The sequence below is a fragment of the Oryzias melastigma genome, linkage group LG9, assembly GCF_002922805.2.
Source record: "Oryzias melastigma strain HK-1 linkage group LG9, ASM292280v2, whole genome shotgun sequence".
Taxonomy (NCBI): Eukaryota; Metazoa; Chordata; class Actinopteri; order Beloniformes; family Adrianichthyidae; genus Oryzias; species Oryzias melastigma.
Window position 1 is genome coordinate 18,013,368 of NC_050520.1, and position 21,785 is coordinate 18,035,152.

Consider the following 21,785-nt stretch of genomic DNA (forward strand, 5'->3'; position numbering starts at 1 on the left):
GCAACTTTCTAGTCCCTCCCATTGTCCCTCCAGATCACACTAACCCCTCATCAAGTTTCGCAGGCACACAATTGTTTTGAGATTGTGCCTTTCAAAATCAAATAATACAGAGACGTTGCGTAGAATTAAAGTATTAGTAATAGTAACAGTTCTTCTTCTGTGAAAACTTCCCATGCAATTTAAAAAAAATATGTGAGTTTTTGTAAATTCATGGAGTCACAAGTTACTGAACCTGGAAGACAAAGCGCAGGAAAAACAAAAACATAACCGACCCGACTGAATAGCGACCCGCCAAATTCTAAAGCTAATGAAGTGCAGTTAGGCTACTGCTCGGTGTTAGAGGCCGAAAACTCTTGAATTTGTTTTGTTGTTGTTAAAATCGGGTAATGATATTTATTCAAGAAATTAGATTAGATTTGACTAGCTCATCTCAACTTTTATTTGCATTGATATTCATGATAAAATTTTAGTCTTGGTTTGGGTAGCGTCAACGTCAATAGTTAAAAACAAGCTAGGTGTGTTTGGATTAGCGGATTCGTTATGTTTACATCTTGTTAGTGTTCATAGTACTTAACAAAATAACGATGTGGAGCGACGTTGAGCTGTTGATAAACGAGGACACAAACATCGTCCGTTATGACGGTGTGTCAAGGGAGGACAGTGGTAGCGGCTTGTACCAAGTGGACACACTCGTCAGAATCTCATCCTCTAATAAGGTAGCCATCCTCCTAATATTCATAGTTTTTAGCAACACTATTGAAATTATGTTCAAATAATTATTTGTTAATCCATGTAATCAAAGCGTCTAGTTTTTAAAAGGGGCGTGGCTACGACATAAAAAGGACCCTTTGCAAAAAGTAGTACACTTGAATTTTTTTTATTATTTAAGTATACTTGACTGTAAGTATACTATGGACCATATAGGAAGTATACTAAATGAGTTCTTCTTTAGACTATCAAACATTTAAAAATTACAATACACTAGTAAATAAATAGTAAACTTCAACTATTTTGCCTCACTTTTAGTAATATTTTGTGGTACATTTCAATAGACTATTTTAAAAAAAATGTAAGGTTTGTGTCACAAATTTTGAAGAATAGTTCTTATGGTTGATTTGCTGGAAATTCTGCCTCTTGCAGACACAGACAGACCCCCGGCTCTCATCTTCAAGTGGTCCAAATTGGAGTATCATTGTTGTTGACAACACAGTGATCCTGTTTGATCAGAGCTACCAGACGATCCTTTTGCTTCTCCACTTTGGTAAAGTGTCTCATATTATTTGTTCATCTTTTGATTGGGCTTTATACTTGAAAGCTGGAGAGATTTTGTCAAAAATCAGCCTTTGTGTGAGTTGTTTTTCTTTTAACCAAGGAAGTTTGATGTGTCATCTTAAGTCCTGTGAATAATTTGAAGCATTTTGTTTTTTGCAGATACGGATGTGGATACCATTGATGTTTGTCTGGAAAGAAAGTTTTTGGTGGTCTGTGAAAGAAATGGAAATCTTCATTTAATATATGTTCCACACAAGAAAATCCTCCTCACTAGAGTACGAGTTCTTTAACTTTAGTAAATGTTATTCATTTGATTCATCTATTTTGGGCTGCTAAAGTTAAAGATGTAGAATGATGATTTGTATTTCTATGCAGAGTTTGTATTTTATTGCACACTATCTTTTAATTTGAAGGCATTGGTTGAGAAACCATCCAGTGGAGATAAGAAAACCTACCGCTATCTCATCATAAATGAGGACAAGTCATCCTCAGGTGAAATTTTATTTATAATTGAAATTAATTGTATGAACGTCAATATGATATGTATATTATATACTGTATATGTATTTTATGGTTTGTTTTTAGTCTGTCTTCTGAATTTTAAATCCTAATGGTTTTTTTTGTTTTTTTTTTACAGGGACATACCATGTGTTTCTTCTTATTAAGAATGGCTTTTTCCACATCACAAATCTTTCACTGGCAAAGATTGAAGCAGGTAGAACTGTCAAATGATTTTCATTTGGGACCCCTCTTTTATATACTTTTAACGTGTGTTTTTTTGTCATTTAAGCTATTGAAAGAATGGATGTTGAAGCTCTGAAAGAGGTAAGTTAAGTTAGTTGTGCTTTTAAGCTATCACAAAACATCATTCCATAAACTAATATTTACTGGTTTTTATATTTTTCAGATCCAGAGTCTCATAAAGATAAACTTTTGCTCAACTGAGGATTATCATGATGAAGGTTGCAGCACGGCAGTGATGTTCAATTTAGGTCATGAAATTCACCTAATGATTGGGGTAATTTCTGTTTATCAATGTTGTGGTTTATTTTCCTTGTTACAATTTCTTTCTAAATGATTATACTTTATTATTTTGCTTTTTTATTTATTCATTTAAAAAAAGCATTAACGACGACTACAGTTTAGCTGATTTTGGTGAAAGTCCTACACATTTGATTTTTGCTTCTGAAACACTCTGAGGAAAGATATTACAGTTCTGAAAGTAATAGATTTATTTTTTTAACATGAAAAAGAAGTAAATTTGTCTTAAATATTTAGTCACAATCAAATCTTTTGACAGGGAGGTAAAGAACATGTCTTGACTCATTGGAAGATGGATCCTCTTCAGGGCAGGATGTGCTTTTCCCAGTCAGTAAACAGCAGCTTAATCCCAGGTAAACTGCTTGTTTCTGAGCATCATGTTTGACCAAACAACATTTAATGATGGAAAGAAATGGTTGTGGTTAGGTTTAAATTGAAGAAATATGATTAAAAACAAATGCCAGTTAGTCAGAAATAACAATTACAATGGCATCTTTTGTCTTCTTGCTGTTTGGGTTTTCAGGCGTGAGGAGGATGGAGGTGGTAGAAAATCTCCTTTACATTCTCGACACTGAGGTGAGTCTAATGGCGTCACCATCATCTGATCCTCGTTTCACAAATCTCTTCCAATTCAAATGGATCTATTTGTTATTTTGCTAATACGTGTTCGTAAATATTGGTTCTTTAAAGTATTTCTGAATGTTTTTATTGAATGTTCCCTGTGCCAGGACGTCTTGAGTGTTTGGGATCTGCACATCCTTGTTCTGGTTCATAGTTGGCCAGATCTGGCGATTCAAGACTTCGAACTGACATCAGAGTGTGGGTAAGCACTATAAGTGTGTGAAAAATCACCCTAGCTATCAGTATAATTATGTATGTGTCTGATTTAACATATTTGTTTGTTCCAGCCAAGACAAGGGTGGCATGAGGATGATTACACTGACAAAGAAAGACAGCAGTCAGGTAGACGCTCAGGCTAGTTTTAAGTAGTGATGTAAAAGATTTCTTTTACTAAAGAAAGTGTTTTTTTTTGTTGTTGTTTTTTTTATATAATTATTTTTATTGTTTCAGATCAGCTCACTGCAGATAAGAAATCTGCCCTCTATGACTGTTTGCTACTCTCTGGATGTCTCTTCAGTCTCTTGTCTTGTTCAAACAAAAACAAACGTGGTAAAAAAAAAATCAAAGTCTAAACACATTTAATTACCTATCTTTCTCTCTTTTATTTATTTATTTTTTTACAATGTTTTTGTATTTCTTGAATTACAGGACTCCATTTTTGTGGTTGAAGGGATTTATGAGGACCAAGAAAAGTAAGTTTAATTGTTTTTCATTGCACTTTCCCTTCACACAATTCTCATATTGGGCGTCTTTGTTCTTTATTATTTAGTCGGGCAGAGCCAGTAGCTGCCGTCGTTGTTAAATGTTTCACAGAGGCTTTGCCAGAGAACAGGTGACTCATTAAATTGAACGTCTTTGCATATTAACATTTGTGCCCCTAGTTTAACACGGTGATGGAACTGATCTCTCTTGTATTCCCTCCTTCTAGACTTAGCCGACTCCTTCACAAACACATGTTTGAAGAGGCTGAGAAGTTCGCCATCGCATTTCAGCTGGATTTAGAGGTTTTTTTTTTTTTTTAATCAGCATCTTTTTATCTTCCTTCTAAAATGAATTTTGCTGCCTTAATGTTTGATGTGATAGATATTTTCCCTTCACAAAATAGCTAACTGCTCCCCTTTGTTTAGCTTGTCTATAAGGTGAAGCTTGACTTTGTGCTGGAGCAGCTGGACTCAGCATCAGTGCACGGCTCTGGACAGGATGTGTGGTCTAAGCTTGTCGATGAGGCCAAAACCAACCTGATGAAAATCACAGTAAGTGTGACAGCTCTACTTTCACTTTTTTTTCTTTAAAAACTATTTTTCTGCTGCAGCATGTTATTTTGTATAGACTTTTTTTTGTTATAAGGCTGTATTCTTTGCAGGATGAGCAGTACGTGGTCGACTATTGTCTCAAGGCTCCTTGGCCGACCATCGAAACCACAGAAAAGATGTTAAACCACGCTGCTACCCGATATTCCTCCCTACAAATCCAGGAGGCCCTTGCCAGGCTGGCAACCTTTTGCTGCCTGCATGGCTTGGAAAACTTCAAGTAAAACTATCGGATTATTCTGCATTTTTAATACATCTTCTATACTCTGTTTGCTTTATTGTGTCAATTGATCTTTATTCAATATTATTCCTGTTTTCCTACCCACAGTGGCAATGCTTGGATTGAGTTTCTGCATAGCACTGACCATCTCAGGAACATTCTGACACATCTGAGAGAGGGAGACATGAAGGGGGCACAGCTGCTTTGGCTCAGATATGAGGTAACACACGTCTAATGCGTTCATCACTGGTAAAGGCATTAGCAATTTTACAAATTAAATCAGATTCAATTTATTCCCTTTTTTTTAACAGGGCCAGATCACTTTGGACTTTGATGAGACAAATCTTGAAGCCCTTCTCTCTGCCATCCCAGAGGACCTGTCATCTCAAGACCTCAGTCCATGGTTAAGGACTGTTTTGGTTCCTTTTGTGAGGAAAGTCCTCCCTAGAGGACAGGTGGGATTGTGTCTACTTCTTTTGTTGCGAACACGTCATGATCTTTTTATGAATGACTGACATGCATCCTTTTTTTGGCATGTGTTTGTAGAAAATTCTAGCAAAATGGCTTGAGCAGAAGGCAAGAAACCTGGAGCTGACTGAAAAGGTAAAACAGCTTTTTGATTGTCATCACTTCAGTGGAGAACAATAGAGTTTAGCATAATTATAATGTTTTACATTTTGTCTTTAAATCCATCTCTCTCAAACTGAGTTTCATTTTATTTTCTTTTTGACCTTTTGGATCTTAAAAGCAATTTACAAAAATGTGTTTGATCACTTGTGGTTAATATAATGTTTTTCTTAGGGTTCTTGGCCACAAAACGGACTGGATTTGGCCGTTCTTGGATTACCCTCTTTGTGGACGTGGAAGAAATCTCTTGTGAGATGCTTTACGTTTTTTCTTTATTAAAACTCCCTTTTCTATGTTTTTTTTAAATACTTTTTTTTGTTGTTTACATACTTTTTTTATTTTTATTTTTTTACTCCCACCCCAGGATGAAGATTATGGTTCGGATGAGGTGGAGAACCTCAGATCCCTGGTGTCCAACCTCCGCCAGCTGCTGGACCTTCACCAGAAATACAGCTGCAAACTTTCACTGTCGGTCCTGGAGAAGGTTAGTCTGTTACTATTATTATTATTACTATTGTGTTGCAGCATTAAGTGAGGACTTGTTCCCAAACTAGTCTATTATAACAGTGATATAAATGTAATTGCCATTTTTTTAGAAGCTTGCTTTTGATTTTAGGGGTAAAATCTTTGTCTGGTTAGTGTTTATGATTTTGTTAAATGTATTACTGATGTCTTTTGATCATAGTTATTACAAAAGCTTTTAACTTTGTCATATTTTCATATTAAATATAATGACTTTAGACTCAATAAAAAAATGTAATAACTCCTGGAAACCAACTTGAATCTGAACTTTCGGTTACATTTTGGAACCTGTTTAGCTTTAACCTAGTCCAGTCCTCCATATGTTGCTTTTTTATCACACAATTTTACAGTTCGCTGTGAAAAAATGGTTTAGAAATTTGAAATGCTTCTTCAAAATATAAAGGTTCATTGTGTGATACCTATTCCTTGTTTTTGTCCCAATTTATGATCTTGTGGTAAAATTTGCCAAAAATGTATAATTAATTGTTGCAAATCAGTTTTTTTACATTTTAAGGGTTTTTTGGTATGGATAAAACATTACATTTTAAACACTGACCTTGAATTTTTCTTTTTTTTAAGTAATTAATGTTTTTTTATGTCCTGTCTGTTTTCATCTGTTGTAATTCTGTTTTGTTTCTTTATTATTTTTTTCAAAGGGGACTGTTTGGAGTGTTGTGTTCTACATGCTCGACAAAGTTCCCGCTCCAGAACTGATAGCAGCCACCGTGGAAAACAGCGTTCTGCCGTACGCTTTAGAACACCAACTTCCTTTTGATGAGCTTCTGCTACGATATATCAAGGTAAATGTCATCTGCTGGGCACAGAAAATCATTGTTTTCTTTTTTGTTTTTATTTATTTATTTTTATTTAGGTTTTCAGGAAACTTTAGATTATTATGTTACATTTTACAAAGGTAGTTTATAACAAATGAAATGAAAAGAGAGGAAAAGAAAGACCCTTGTATGATTAATTGGTATAATTCATCCATGTAAAATGTATGTTAACACAAGTACTAAAAAAAAAAGAAAAGAAGTGAAAAGAAATCAGACAAATACAAAAAAAATAGATATGAAAAAAACACTATAGCATAGAACTTGGATGAGTCATGGATATCTATTATTATGACAGCTCTATCAGATCTCGTTTTACTATCCATTTTGTATTTATACAGTACTTATAAAGTAGGAATTTGACATCAGTCTTCCACAAAGTCAGATCTCGATTGTCTAATGTATTGTAGATGTCAGATTGTCCATATTATAAATGCTGAGCATCACCTTAACCCATTCTTCTAATTTATTCATGGTCTAGTAATCATATTTTTACTTGCCAACAGCATAATGCTCAAGATTTTATAGTCATCAGCTCTTTTCAAATTCACTACTTTAATCTTTCCCAGGTACAAAACCTCCAAAGTGAGTGGTAGTTCTGTCTTCAGGACTTCCTCCATGCCATCACAGTTTTCATAAATCCTGACAGTTTCTGTATTTTTGACTAGGATCTTCTGGAGCGCTGCAGTTCTCAGACGACAACGCTTTTCACAGAATGGGAAGCAAAAGCCGTGGCTGTTCTCGGCTGCATGAATGACTCTGATGTAAGTTTGTTTAGTTTGGATGTTTATTTTTTTTTTTTACTAAGCACATTTATAGCAATGGTTACAGTTCATCTAAATAATTAATAAGTAGAAAAAATTATTTTGCAGGATTAGTCTGATAATGACAGAAACTGAACTGAAAACTGTGCCATTTATGTCCATGTTAATTTCAGCTGAAGGTGGATGCTGTGCTGGAGATCATGCAGAAAGCTGTGGTTCCCTGGAGTAATGTGGTGGAGAAACTTGTTCAGCAGTACTTGGAGATGGATGGACCAAAGTATGATTTTTTTTTTTCATATTTTATTTTTTTTGTCATTATTAAATAATTAAAAAACAATTATTTTTATGCCTTTTTAATCTTTTTTTTTTAAGACAAGAGCTTTTAAAAGAGAGCTACAGGCTGATGGAGATAAGGAAACTTCTCAGGGGTTATGGCATTCGCAACTTCAATCTCTCTAACTCTACTCAAGTCATGGTAATCTTGACTTTTAAAACAAGATGTTGCTGCTTTTATAACCAGCCAAACCGATAAAGCCATTCACTGATTGTTTTAACCAGACGCTGATAAGATACATCCTGAAGCAAGACTTACCGATGTCTCTGGACGACTCCCTGACTTTAGCTGACGCTTACAAACTACCAACATCACAGATAAATTACCTTTATCTCATCCAACTGATAGGCCAACACAAGGTACTTTAACACCTAACTTTTCATTAAAAATGTATCTGTTTCTTGAGTTTTGATGAGAAGTTTTTTCTGTTTTTTTTTTCCAGACTGAGGAGGTTTTGAGTGTCTTAAAGCGATTGTCATCTCCAGAGGCAGAGTGTGTCATTGAGCATCTGACATCGTGGGCACAGCTGCAGTTGGAGGACAAAGCGCACATTTCTGATGAGGTGATGATCTAGTCTCATGCGTTTCCTGCAGTACCCCCTTTAAAATGGTCTGTCGTGTCGGAATTGAGTTTCAGGGAGTTTTTGCAGTGTTACATCTCTGCTGCAACCTTTTACATAAACATCAAGGATTAAGTTTACCTAGTTGCCTCTTGTCACCATTGTAAAACTGCTTGTTTAAATCTTGAATAAATAATACAGCAAAACAGAGGGATAATTTAAGAAAGTGTACAGGTGCATCAGAGCAATTTTCTTAAAGATTTACTTTAATTTTAATCACTCTTGTGAGGATTCTAAGAAATACTTGAACTACTTCCATACAAAATGTTCAATATCATGTTCTAACAGTCAAAAAAATGTAAAAAATCTTATTTTGAGCTGAAAAGAAAATGGAAGACTTGATATCATAAACTCTGGTTCAAAAAATCTTCTAATGTGTCAAGTTTCTCTTGCTCTGTTTTTAACAGCACAAGAAACACCAGATGGTTGTAGCTCAAGTGATGGTGGAGGCGCTGAAATACTTGCATGTAATACAAAAACGTAAGTACTTGTTTTTTTTTTTTTGCACTACTATTGTCAGGTTGACACCTGTAAAAATCTTTTATTAGTTTCAGTTGCTTTGAATTTAACCTGCTTCCTGGTTTTTATTATGCTGAAGCACCTCGAGATTTTAGAGTTTTCACATATTTAGACAATCTTGACTAAACACAAAAATACAGAAAAATCATATATTTTTTCAAAGTTGAAGTTTGTTAATAAAAACATATTAAAGTTTATAATATTGTCAGAAAAAGACAAAACTCCTATAATCCCAAATAAAATCTTTGGTTGTGTTGTGCTGTCCCATTGAAACCACACACACGAACAAAGTCTTTGTAACACTTAAACATAATTTGTTGTACACACTTGAAATCACTTTTTATTTTATTTATCTTTTTTTAATTTAAAACCATTTTCTAACACTTTCACTGCAGTCTGTTTGGCCAGCTGTTGTAGATCACAGCAGCAGGTCTCATTGTGAGAACATCAACCTGAATGTAGAACATCTTTAGACAAATAAAACCTTTTAACTCATGCATCCTATTTCAAACTGCAGTTGCAGTCATAGGGATTATATTTGTGAACTTTTATTTCTAATATGGACACCATATTTGCAGAAGATGCTCTTAAGTGCATGGAGTGCGAGAACAACCTCATCATGTTTAAAGCGATCTCCCACCTTCAAGTAAGCCTTGTTCTAAAGTATGTTTTGTGGTTCTTGAATTGTATCTTTTTTTTTACCCATAACCTTTCTTTTTTATACTTCAGGAGGACTTTGACGTTTTCTTCACACCTACCAACTTTGAAGATCCGAAAATTAGAAAACAAATCCAAGAGCGCCATATTACTGCATATGAAAACACTCGATCCCGACACTCTTCCAAGCAGAAGACTGTGACAACTCCCGTTGTGGCTAATGATCCGGACGGAAAGACAAAGACTATTTCCACAGAGGCCGGCTTACGCCGACTGGGGAGACAACTTCAACGCACAGAGCAGGAGCTCTGGTCGGATCTGGGTCTGCGGGCTCTGAAAGTGGGAAAGGTGGACAAGGCGCTCAAGATCTTCAGGTCTACATGAATAAACATATATTTTTATTAGACCAGAGATGGGAAACTGACTAAACTCTTGCTTAATTAAGAAGCAACTGGTTATTAACTTCCTTTTTTTTCTCCCCTGGTTTACTTAGCGAGCTGTATGAACATCACTGCAACAGCAGCACCGGGAAGGTTTTGTTCACCGCCGCAAGGATGCTGTGTCAGATGCTGGAGGCAGATGTTCCCATGGTGATTCCAAAGGATATGGACCTACCAGCAGTTATTCATGACCTCGCCTGTCAGGCCATCAGCGTGTGTCACTCTGGTAAAAGAAACTCAATAAACATACCACACAAAATAAAATGGCGTTGACATTTAGGGGAAAACTAGCTAATATGCTTTATATATTAACATGTGCATAAGATGGTATTTACAACCATGTTTGAGGTTTTGTACAAGTTGCTGAAATTATGTGAAAAATGGGCAGAACAAGAATATTTTAGCTGCAAAATGTGTGCTGCTCCAGTCTTTTCTGCAACATGAAATATAAAAAATCTAATCATTGCTACAGATTTGCTCCTGGACTGTTTGGAGCTTTGCAAAGGCACACGGACAGCAATGGATGTGTACCAGCAGTGCCAGTTATCTGATAACTACGGCTTCATAGCCAAGGTCGGTATCTTGTCTTTTCCATGTTAATTATATTGTTATGCGTTTTATTTTTTTGGTTGCTGCTAAAACAGTGTGTCTGATACAAAAAAAATTGAGAATAAAAAAAAATGTAAATGTGTACATTTGCAGTAAATAAAAAAAAAATGAACAAGGTGCAATCTGATGTTTTGTATTAGCCCATAAGACCAAATTTTCCATAGAAATAAAATAATGTGGAACATACCTCAAGCTAATTGGAGCACAGAACACATTTAATATATTTTTCTGTTACACTGATGTCACCAAGGTTCTTATGAGTAAAAAAAAACATTTATATATATATATATTTTTTTTTTGAGAAATTGAATGGTTCAATGTTGCAGGATTTCTCTGTGGAAGCTGGAAAAGATCACCATTCTCAGTGGACGTTTCAAGATGTTTTCAGTGAGGACTGCATTGTTCTGGATCCATTGTCGGTTCTGCCTGTGCAGTATGAAATTACCAACTGTCTTCTCCCTCTATCTCAGGGTAAAATCTTGCTTTATCTTCATGCATTTTACTCTATTTCCAAAAGATAATTGTCTTTTGCAAGGTTATATCTAATTTTTCTTTTTCTTCTTTTTCCTCAGATGCTAAACTGTACCCGCTGGACTGTTCCTGTCTGTCCCATTGTTCATTTGCTGACGGTACGTTTTGTAAACTTGCTTTTGATTTCTTACATTTCCCCTTGCTTCTTATAATTGATGTAGCTAATCTTTAGTCTCTTTTTGCTTATATAAAGGTTCAAACTACTTGCGGGTGCTCCTCGGGCCCCTTTCCAACATGCTACAGATGCTGCAGGAGTGTAGTCAGCTGGAATTAGCCCTCAGAGTTCTTGTTAACTCATATGGCAGCTGCCTGCAGCATGTCACCTCCAACATCATGGACATAAACCTAAGTGTGCAGGTATACTATCTTGAAAAGCCTTACTGGATTAATGTCATGTTTGTGCTGAAAACTTTACTGATCTGTCCCCGTTTCTCAGCTTTACGATCCTCAGGACCTTAAGAAGTACAGCTTGTGTTTAAACAACTTCCAAAAGACGACAACTTCCACTCTAAATTCCGTGGCTGTAGCTCTGTTAAACAAGGTGGGATGATCAAGTCTGGCATCACTATGGGACAGAATATTTCCAACACTTGATTGAAAATGTACTGTTCACCTTTGAATTCCAGGTGTTCAATTGGAGGGTGGTCGATTGTGATTTGGCTATAGGCCTCTGCACACTCCTCACCAGAGCAGAAGTTTTCAAAACTCTGTGGAAAGTCATCGACAACACTTGGCAAAACTATGACAAGATTTTGGTATGGCGCATAGTCTGTTATCCTTATTGGCATACACAATTCTTCTCATCTTCTACTTATTTGTCATAAAATACCTTTTACAGAATGTAGAGACACGGATATTAATTTTGTTGTCAATTAACTGTTACAGGCTGTTGCAAAGATTGGAGCCAATCTCAGCTGCTTGTACAAGGAACCAGAGGAACTGAAGAAGTTTCTCTCTGTCATCACTGATGCTGAATGGGGCATTAAGCTTGGCAAATTAGAGGTAACTCAAATCTCCAAAAGATGTTTGCCTAAAATAGCAGTCTTTATGTTTACTATCTGTTCTCTACCTTTATGTCAGATATCTATTCAGCCAGTATTCCGCCAGCAACCAGAGATGAAGAGTAATTTGATCCCTGTTTTGGTGAAGAACAAAAAGATCACCCCAGATGTCATCCTCCAGTACTGCAGGTCAGTCAACCTATTTAAACTTTTAATAATTTATGCAAAAATGAATTGCTACTTGATCAACAGATTTTGGAGTCTCCCTGTACTAAAAGTCCCTCTTTGCCCTAATGTAGCACCTTTGGTTTGGATCGTGACCATGTGATCAACCAGTACATTACCACCTTACTGCTGCTCCAAGAGGATGAAGACAATATGGAAGCCCTAGCTTCAGGGCTTGAAGAGGAGGTGCAGTCTTTGTGTCACGCTGACGCTCTGGAGCGAGTCCTGCAGATTATCCCGATGTTGCACAGCACCAGCGAGCTGACTGGCAACCTCTGTGCTGCCATGTTTAAGGTATAAAAAGTACTTTGATTAAAAAAAATCCTGCTCCATCTTATAAGACTTTCCACAACAGGCAACGATAAATTAAATGGCTCGTTAAAAGACCCCCTCTGATGAAAATAGTGTTTTTAACATGTTTTTATGACATTTCTCTAATGATGGATGGATGGAGTTCAAAATTGCATTTCTGAGTATTACATTATTTAGATCAAGAGCAAATGAAAAACAAGACATTTGGAAAAGAGCTTATTTGTGGCGCAGAAAATGCACTGGGTGAGCCACAAGCTCTCAGCAACAGGGAGGGGAAGGGGGACGTGGTTGCTCTGTGCCAACGGTCTCCTCCCACAACAATGTCACAGATTTTTGAATTTTGGCTAAAAACTGCATAATCATTTTTAAAATTCCACTGGGAACGCTTTTAGAAAACGCCAAAGGATAATTGGAGTGGGTCTTTAAGTGGTCAACCTGTACAGTCCTAATATATTCAAATGCATGAACTCTGGCATTCGTTTGTTACATTATTTTTAAGTTTAAAATAAGAAAAAATAATATTTTGCCACTTTAAATGTAAAATAATGAGTACACATGTACAAATGTTTGTTCATCAGTCCATTGTATATTTATTTATAGTTTTGAACTGTACAATTTAAAGTTTATGTGTCTATATCATTAATTGAAAACTACAATAAAGACACAGCTGTAACATCAATAGAGTATAACTATTTAAGTAAAGTGCAGTCTAACTTTTTTTGTTATTTTTTCTTATAAAGCTCAGCCCTTACAACTACGAGAGGATAGAAGTGGTCCTAAAAATCATCCAGGCTGCAGATGAGAATGTGGCCACCTTCTCCGTTAGCCAGGTAAAATAAATTCAAGCTGTCATATTTGAAATGAAACAAGCCATGCAACTAAAACTATAATTTATTCCACAGGCAATGGGTCTCCTTCAGCACCTTAAGTCCTACAAAAGGGTCTCTCCTCCAGCAGATGTGGAGAACACGCATCTGCTTGAAAACGGCTTGCTGCCGAACCCCCTCTCCAACAGCAGACTGCCTTTCCATTTGCTGCTGCAGTCCAAACATTACTGGAAAATTATCTGTGAGTTAATGTTCCAGTTCAATCCATACAAATCTGTATTACTTTTCATTTGTTTATCCATAAACCAACTTAATTTTAAGCATAATGACAAAAAAATTATTTTATATTGAAGTTTTTTTGGGCATATTTGATTAAAATTTTAATAAAACCACATAAGTTTTCCATTATTTTATCTTTTTTTTGTTTAGCTCCTGAGCTAAGTGAGGAGACTTTCCCTACACTACTTCTTATTAGCAAACTTATGAAGGTATGCTGTTATAAAACCTCACTTTCCTCTCCATGGAAAACATTTCTTATAGTTGTTCTTATGTATTATCTTCCTGATTCTTTCTAGGTGAGCCTCGACAAGTTATACATGTCAGCAGCAAACCATGTGTTTGAGAAAAAGATTAAACCTTTACTCCTGGAGAAAAAGAAAATGGGTCACAGCTATGCCTACAACGAGCAAACCTTTAAAGTGGCCAAGACCATGATGATGTACATCCAGTGCATCCAGAGCCCGGAGTGGGCAGCTGCTACAGCCCACAAGATAACACAGGAGCTTCCACCAGGTTTGAGCTGTACGGTAATTACACTGCTCTTCTCTGCTTCTATTTGTCATTAATCTTTCCTGTTCTCTCCAGGTTATGAGAAAACACAATCTCTGAGGTTCTGTTTGGTTCTTGGTGATGCATGGCTCCGGGACCCAAACTTAGAGGTTCTTCTTGATTTTTATCTTCAGATTTCATAGGATTTAAATAGTTAGATCGCTTGTGTTAAATGTTTACATGCATCTGCCTCCCTTCAGGAGGCTGCAAGAGCCAGAGGAGAGACCTTTCTGTCCAAGCTGAAGCTGCAGTTTCAGCGCTCTGCCACTGAGAATGTGCTGATGACTAGCCAGCTGAGCAACCCTGAAAACCTGAAACTGACTGGGCTTCCAGGCAGGCTTGTTGTGGCCTTGTACGAACACAACAGCGTGGAGCAGCGTTATAAGGAGACGGGGGTTCAGAATTACCCAGGTGAGCAAGTTTAAGCTGTTTCTGATCAGGTTTGTTTGACCTCCTTCTAGTTATGTTTTTTTGTCATTGTCATTATACTAACAGCTTTTTCTTCTTCTTCTTTTTTTTTTTTAAATGTCTCAATGCATCAGACATACATGCTGCAGTCAAAGAAATATCCACAATCAACAATGTGGATCTCAAAAAAATCCGCAACATGCTTTTAGAGAAATGGATCTGCAAGACGGGTCCAGCAATGACCAGGGTTTGTTAAGTTTAACTTACTTAAATAAGTTTTTAGACTTTCCATGTTGATGAGCTACATATTTTTGTTTTATTAATTTCTTTGTTTGTTAAAGGAAATGGGAATTCAAGACTGCGTCACCAACATTGATGAGGACCCGGACTTAATGAGGTGCAGAATTTTACTTTAATTCTTCTTAGGAATAAAACTTTCAATAGTACATGAATTTATAAACCGTGTATATATTTTTTGTTTTACTTTTTTTTATGTAATTCGGTTAAAATACTTAATTGATCCTCAAATCACTTTAGATATACCTATATTTGTTTATCTGCAATAGTTTACATTTTCCCTCATCTGTTAGGGTTGTCTACATGCTGCAGTCTTTCTCCATGGAGGACGCATTCCATATTTTAAGCCCTATCTTGTCTGCTGAAACTTGGGTATACTCATTTTAAAACTATAAGTAAATCATTTGGTACTTATTGGTGGCAAGTTATATCATTTTTGGACTTTCGTAGCCCTTCAGCACATCCGGACCTCGCCTGACCTTCTGCCACCGGACCCGGGCGCTGCTTTGTCTCGTCCGCCTTGTCGATGCAGCGATGCTGGAGGCTCAGCTGCAGATCCCCCGGACCAAGCTTCTGTGAGAGGCCAAGACCAGATTCAAATGTCAATTTGTGAATTGAAATGTAATCATCAGCATTGTTGTCTGTTCATGTGCAGAAATTACCTGAAATGCTACATCTTTGTGTCTCAACTGGAAGCTTTGAACATCCCGTACACAGTCCAGTCCTTTCTCAATAGTCCCAAAGAAGGCTTGGTGAAAGGTCTGTGGAAGAACCACAGTCACGAGCCACAGGTATGGTTTAAAAAAACGTGGGAGCCAATCCTTTAAAGTCGCTTTAATTTAGATTTACTTGATATGAAAAATCCAACACAGATCTGGAAGGAAATTGTTGTTTGTCATGTCAGGCTGTGCGTCTCGTGGCCGACCTGTGTTTGGAGTACCAGGTGTATGATCCTCAGCTGTGGAACAGTCTGCTTCAGAAGCTCCTGGGCTTCAACTTGGTAAGCAAACAAGCGACTAAATTCCCTTTTAATCATAGCTTTTAAATGGTTTAGGAAGATTTTTTTTAATTATTTTTTTACGTTTTCAAATCAAAAATGACAAGTTTCCATATGATTGCTAAAAAATATCTTTAGGGGGTATTTGCTAAATTCTTTGTAAACACAGTTTGTGGTTACAATTAATGCTGAGTATTCTGGATTGTGTTTCTTCAACTACATGAGTTTTTTGTCATTTATAAAAGAATATTGCTCTATTTTCTCTCTAAATAATCCAGAATGTTATTTATTTTTTAGTAAACAATTAGAGAAATTGTGTAGTTTGTTAAACATAAAAAAACAAAAACTAAATTTGTAATAATTATTTATTTTTAAAAAAGCGACCAAAGAAGATGATTAATTAAGAAGGAGTTATTTGTTTTCAAAAAAAATTAGATGGAAAATTTTAACTATAGATGCAAAGAAAACATTATTTTATTCTCTTCATCATTTGCTTAAATATTTAATATTATTTGAGAAGGTTTCTTCAACCACTCAGAAAATTCAAAACCAGTTGGAGAGTTATGTAAATTTAAAGCAAAATAAATTAATTCTTCTTTTAACAAGAATTTATGCTTTTAATTATAAAAGTATAAACCAAATGAAGAGTATAAGTTTTACAAAAAAAGAGAAAGGCAAAATGTGAAAGAACTGAGTGTTGGGCCTTTTTATTTTGACACTAATATTTTCCTCTGCAGATCAGTCATCTTCAGAAAGTCCTTGAAGCAATTGTGTCTGTTCCAGCTCTGTGGGAGGTAAGGTTACAGAAATAGTTTGATTTTACAAATTTCAAAATCCCAACATGTCTACGTTAAACTAAGAGATCAATTTTTGAGCTCTTTTCCTCTGTTTTTAACCAAGAACAGATAATAATGCATAATTTAAAAAGTACTAGTAATTTTTCCAGCATTAAAGCAACAAATGTTTTGCAAACCGTTCCATGTGTCACGCCATAAGACACCAGATTTAACATTTTTATCGTAATGTTGTGAAATAACGGCTTTAACAGGTCAGACAATTTCTTCCCTTTTTTTAAATTTCATTTTCAGATTCCAAGTTTCTGTAGGACTTGGAGGAGTATCATTCTGGCACCTTTTGTCTCAGGTAAAAAAGTCGGTAAAAACTGTTAGAGCCGATGAGTTCCGATAGTTTCATTGGACTGTGGATCATTAAAGCATTCTGTATAGATGTGAAGTTGATGGATTGATGTTACTGGTACTTCAATAATCATCAAATTATTCTGCAAAAAAAATACTACTATTGTTTTTTTTGTTGAATGTTGACTGTCAAATACTGTTTAAATGAAGTGTTGTGTTTTCTTGGTGACAGCCTCAGTTCCTCTAAGTCCAGAACAACAAGCAACTCTCTACAGGACTTTTGTTCTTCTACTCAAGTATGTTTCTCTAAATTAGACTATAGGAGATTAGTATAGCTAGAATGTGTCTACATGTACTCTGAAGTGGACAAAAGACTGTTTATGGGTGTTTTAATAACTTGTAGGAGTGTGAAGTGGGGGGTTTATTGTTTAAATATGAGAGAAAATTGTATTAAAGTTGCTCAAGTCTCTTAGTAAAGAGTAACAGAGACCAGAATAAACAGAATATATCTTACTTTTTGGTAATTTATTTGTAAAATATATAAACACATAAAAACAACAGCCAGACTTCTAAACAAATGACACTATAAGAAAAGAAGGGATGTGGAGAAAGCAATTTTATTGAATTGAGTTTTAGTTGACAAGAGTAAAAGTGACTTGATTGTACTCTAAAGATGCACAGGCTCCCTTTTACTGCTGAGGATGGAAAGACCCACAAGCGACTAAAAATAGATTAATTAAAAACAAAGAGATAAGTTCAACCCCTCTTAAAAGTGTCATTTTATATATGAAAAAAAGTTGTTTTTTTCATTGTTTGCTTGCAGTCATATTCTCTGAAAGTGTTTGAATCAAAGGTACTACAAAATATTGTATAAACTTTGCAAAATACACTTATACGCTGAAAAAACTTGAGTTAAATGCTATCCTGTTTTCACTATATCTGTTCCTCTCTTAAATTTCTTTCCCAAGGTGCCCTTTCCTGTTGAATTTGGACTTGATTGGAATTGCAAACCGATTTGCGCAGTTCAACCTCCCCGCCTTTGCCCTGGGAACTCTCCTCCTAATTCCCTGTGCCAGCAAAAAGGAACAGCAGATTCAAGTGAGATGCTCCAGAAATATGCACAGTCCAATATGTAACTCTGTTGTTAGGATTTTCTCATAGTCGTGTCTTTTGCTTTTTCCAGGGCTTTCTGTCTTTGTGTAACCCAGTGACAGTCCTGGAGCAGGTGGAAGAACTCATGAACACTGGCGAATTGGCTGGAATCCCTTCACAGGTATGATGGCATTGTGAGTTTTAGTGTCTATGTTTGCGTATTACAGCTAATTCATAATTACTACACAGAGATTGTTGCTAACTCAACCAAAAGCTGCAACTTCCTGTTTCATTAAACCACATTTACCATCACTGGCTTTTGAGCTGCTTGCATTAAATTAATTGACTTAATCAGCCAAGATGTTGAACAGGAACTTGTACTTGATCATGGCAAGATAAAGAAACCAGAGCACTTCCTTCTTTGTCATCTATTATGGCTACTAAAACTGTCACATTTTGTCCTTCCATTTAACTTTCTGTTGAGTTTTTAGAAAGAGTCTGTAAACCGAAAATAAACTGTGCTAAAACATGTTAGCATTTCTGAGTTCTTGCTTTTATTATGCTTCAGATCAGGGAGACTGTGCTAACATTCATCAGCCAGAACGGCCAGCACCAGAAGCTAATGAAGACCAAGCACTTCGATCATCTGAAAAAGCTTATTTTCTCACGAGGCCAAACTGAGCAGGTGAAGGATTTAGTCGATTACTTGACCAGCCAGAATTGGTAAGTTACCTGCATATTGAGTTTGCACACTTTTTTTAAGTTGCATATACTCAAAACACATGAAGATCAAAACTCCCCAGAAGCTCTAGAATATCATGGTAGTGTCTGGATTAGTAATTATTCAGCTTTGATTGAGTTGTAATAGGATTCTCTGCAGAGTTTGTAACTCATTTTCAGCTAATTTTATTAAAGTTTTTTTCACCTCAAAATACGTATAAATATTTTTTGAGAAATATAAATAATGGTGCTGTAACAGGATTTGACAGGCTTGCTCTAAAAAAGAAAAAAACTTTGTATTTATTTCGAAAATTCAAGAGTTTTGTTGTTGCAATAAATAGTCATCTCAAACTGACAGATTTTTTTTTATGGCTAGATTTTATAGTTTTTGGGTACAGATGGTGAGGATCCACTACCATATTGTAAAGCTATTTGGGTCTAATGACTGGGAACCTAATCGCATCAAATCCTGAGGTTGTACAGTCACAGACCGTCAGACCTGAAATAATTGAATGAAACCTCTGCTGCAGACTTTCCGTTTTCCCATTAGCAGATCTGTTATTCATAATAAAATTAGCAATGTGTGCAGGTTGTTTTTCCATCCAACGAAACAGAAAACGACAATTGACGTGATGAAATCATAATTGTGTGATTGACTCATCTGAATTCTAGTAATTTGATAAAATGTGTTTCATGAAATGGAAATTAAATGAGTGAGTAAGTGCTTCTGTGCCACAGTGCTGAAATTGACTGGACCGGTCTTGTGCATGTATACTGGTAAAAAAAAAAAAATCTAAAGGATGCTTCTTTTCAGTTTGAAACTGAGGCAGCAGCCAATAAAAAAGTGAAATATCTCTTTAAAGGTCTAACTAAAATCTACTTTTTTGTTTTATTTTTTTCAATAAATCTCAAAATTACATAAATCAGAGAGAAATGACCTGAAAATGTATAGAATTTATCTTTTAAATATTTATTTAAATTACAAATCTTTTGTATTTCAATGTGTTTCCTGAATTTGTGTATTTTGTTAACAATGGCATTAGCATTTTGTTGCTTTGCAGCTACTTAATTTTCTTTCTAATTCTATTCCAATACATGTGCAAAGTGTTAATTAAAAGCAAAACTTATATTACTAATACTATATTTTTCAGTAATTATCCAATGTTGTGTTGCATATTTAAGGTTCTGGGTCATTCTGAGTTTGAAAGCAAAACATTCATTAGAATTTACCTTTTGTTGTCTTCATTTTCTGCACTTTAGTGAGGATGACGCCGACCTGCTCGCCCACGAATACTCGAAGCATCGCGAGAATCAACAAGGAAGATCTCTAAAAAGTGAAATAAATGGCTGCATGAAGGTAAAGTAGTACAATTTAGTGATAGCAAAATTTGTGTGGAGCAAGAGAGATTGCTTTAGAATACATATGTATTGTTATTCTTTAGATATTCATTTATTTGCTCTGTGAACAGTCATTTGTTTTTCTAGTTTATCTTTAAGTCATTTTTGTCTTCCAGGAATATCTTCACTTGCAAAATGGAGTGTCTGGATAAAGCAACAGTCTCTCCAGTTGGTTTATGCACTCTTACTTAGGCAGAAATGCTATATTTATACCATTTATCTTTGATTTGTTAAAGAAATGTTGAAATAAATCAATTTTCATATTAAATTCTCTTCAAAATATTTTGGAAAATATCTACGAGCCGCATCTTCCACGAATCGTATGTTGAAAAGTGCTTGAAACAAAATCAATAATTTATAAATATGAGAACAAACTCACAAGAATACCTTCAATTTAAGAACAATATATTATATTTACTTGAATCTCATTTGATGGATATTAATGAAAAACAAACATAACCATTCTCAAAATATTTTACAAGCATGTTACCACTTTTATTTTGTCTGTGTGTGTAAAGTTAATGAAGTTTTCAATGTAAAAATAATGGTACCTAGTTTTTTATTGAGAAAAATGTTCCACATTTCAAATTGAATCATGACTACTGAATTTCTTCAAAAGGCTGGCGACCAGCTCATGGTGTACCGTTTTTGCTCATCCGTGGCAGGGATAGGCTCCAACAACCCTATGACCTCAAAAGGGATAAAATATGAAATGGATGGACTGCTCTAGATGAACTAAATATGGTTTATTTGCTGATTTTTGTGGCGATTGTTTCAGTTAAGAAGCGTTCGTTTGCATGGAGGAGACAGGATGTGATACAGGAAATTGAAGGAACAAAAGCCCCTCTGTCAACACCAAAGAGCCTGTGCAGAAGTCACATGTTGGACATTTGTTTAATTTGGAGTTTCCTCCATGCTGAAAGTTTATTTCATGGTTCCCCCAAGTATTCAAAAATAAAAAAAAAAATTTTCTTTCCCACTTTGGAAAATAAATGAATAACTACATGCTATTTTATCCCTTGATGCTCTTTTTTTACTGTTTTTAATTCATATTTTTGAATACAAGTCTGCATTTATTGCTTCAACAAAAGAAAAAACATTAAATAAAACTAAACACATTGAGTTGAAAAAAAACAACTCAATTTTAGTATACACAAAGTCAGAAGGAGAAGATTTATTTTTTAGCATTAAGCCACAATATGCACTAAACATTAAAAATACATTTTCTAGAGACATAAATAAAAGCTAATATTTAAAATAAAATAAAAAATAGACCGCTGGTATACCCAAGTATATCAATAAAGTTTAGGTAGAAAAAATATGTTTAACATGTGATGGAAATTTTAAATACTTGTCAAACTTTTGACTCGGAACAACAGTGCGGTTTTCATTCTGATTGTGTAACAGTTGATCTATCTACATCTTAAACAGAGGTCCTTAGGGTTCAAAGGAGTTTTGAGTTTGAAACATCTTTCTTAAAGCTCTATATTTCAAGCCTTTTACGAACTAAGTGACTATTTTGTTAACATTACAACATAGTCAGGATTGAGGAGTCCACTGTCTATAAATCTAGTTTGTTTTTCATAAAATCTGTGACTCTAAGCTGCTTAAATGTTTGTCTTTAGTGC

General features: G+C 35.4%; 1 protein-coding gene across 1 annotated transcript; it reads left to right on the top strand.

Moving 5' to 3' along the window:
* Nucleotides 1–280: 280 nt before the first annotated feature.
* kntc1 (kinetochore associated 1) lies at nt 281–20,425 on the top strand. The gene is made up of 61 exons (XM_024275602.2): nt 281–716; nt 1,141–1,261; nt 1,432–1,547; nt 1,686–1,764; nt 1,910–1,987; nt 2,063–2,097; nt 2,180–2,290; nt 2,573–2,666; nt 2,837–2,889; nt 3,042–3,136; nt 3,222–3,276; nt 3,385–3,483; nt 3,583–3,626; nt 3,704–3,766; nt 3,863–3,938; nt 4,062–4,187; nt 4,298–4,464; nt 4,573–4,684; nt 4,776–4,919; nt 5,011–5,067; nt 5,266–5,340; nt 5,456–5,575; nt 6,270–6,413; nt 7,112–7,207; nt 7,381–7,484; nt 7,580–7,682; nt 7,766–7,900; nt 7,984–8,103; nt 8,568–8,640; nt 9,258–9,325; nt 9,409–9,710; nt 9,830–10,002; nt 10,249–10,349; nt 10,712–10,856; nt 10,958–11,014; nt 11,110–11,273; nt 11,353–11,457; nt 11,543–11,671; nt 11,802–11,918; nt 11,997–12,106; nt 12,217–12,436; nt 13,195–13,284; nt 13,357–13,522; nt 13,711–13,769; nt 13,857–14,073; nt 14,146–14,219; nt 14,310–14,520; nt 14,652–14,764; nt 14,859–14,914; nt 15,108–15,186; nt 15,265–15,389; nt 15,470–15,605; nt 15,719–15,814; nt 16,549–16,605; nt 16,900–16,954; nt 17,180–17,243; nt 17,916–18,045; nt 18,131–18,220; nt 18,608–18,762; nt 20,020–20,116; nt 20,274–20,425. The coding sequence occupies exons 1-61, from the start codon at nt 585–587 to the stop codon at nt 20,307–20,309; spliced, it is 6,624 nt and encodes a 2,207-aa protein (XP_024131370.1). The 5' UTR covers nt 281–584; the 3' UTR covers nt 20,310–20,425.
* Nucleotides 20,426–21,785: the final 1,360 nt, after the last annotated feature.

Coding starts and splice junctions, on each gene's coding strand:
- kntc1 (XM_024275602.2), top strand. CDS start 585: ATGTGGAGCGACGTTGAGCTGTTGATAAACGAGGACACAAACATCGTC. Junction 1,765..1,909: donor TGAGGACAAGTCATCCTCAG/GTGAAATTTTAT, acceptor TTTTTTTTACAG/GGACATACCATGTGTTTCTT. Junction 16,606..16,899: donor CTGTTCCAGCTCTGTGGGAG/GTAAGGTTACAG, acceptor TTTCATTTTCAG/ATTCCAAGTTTCTGTAGGAC.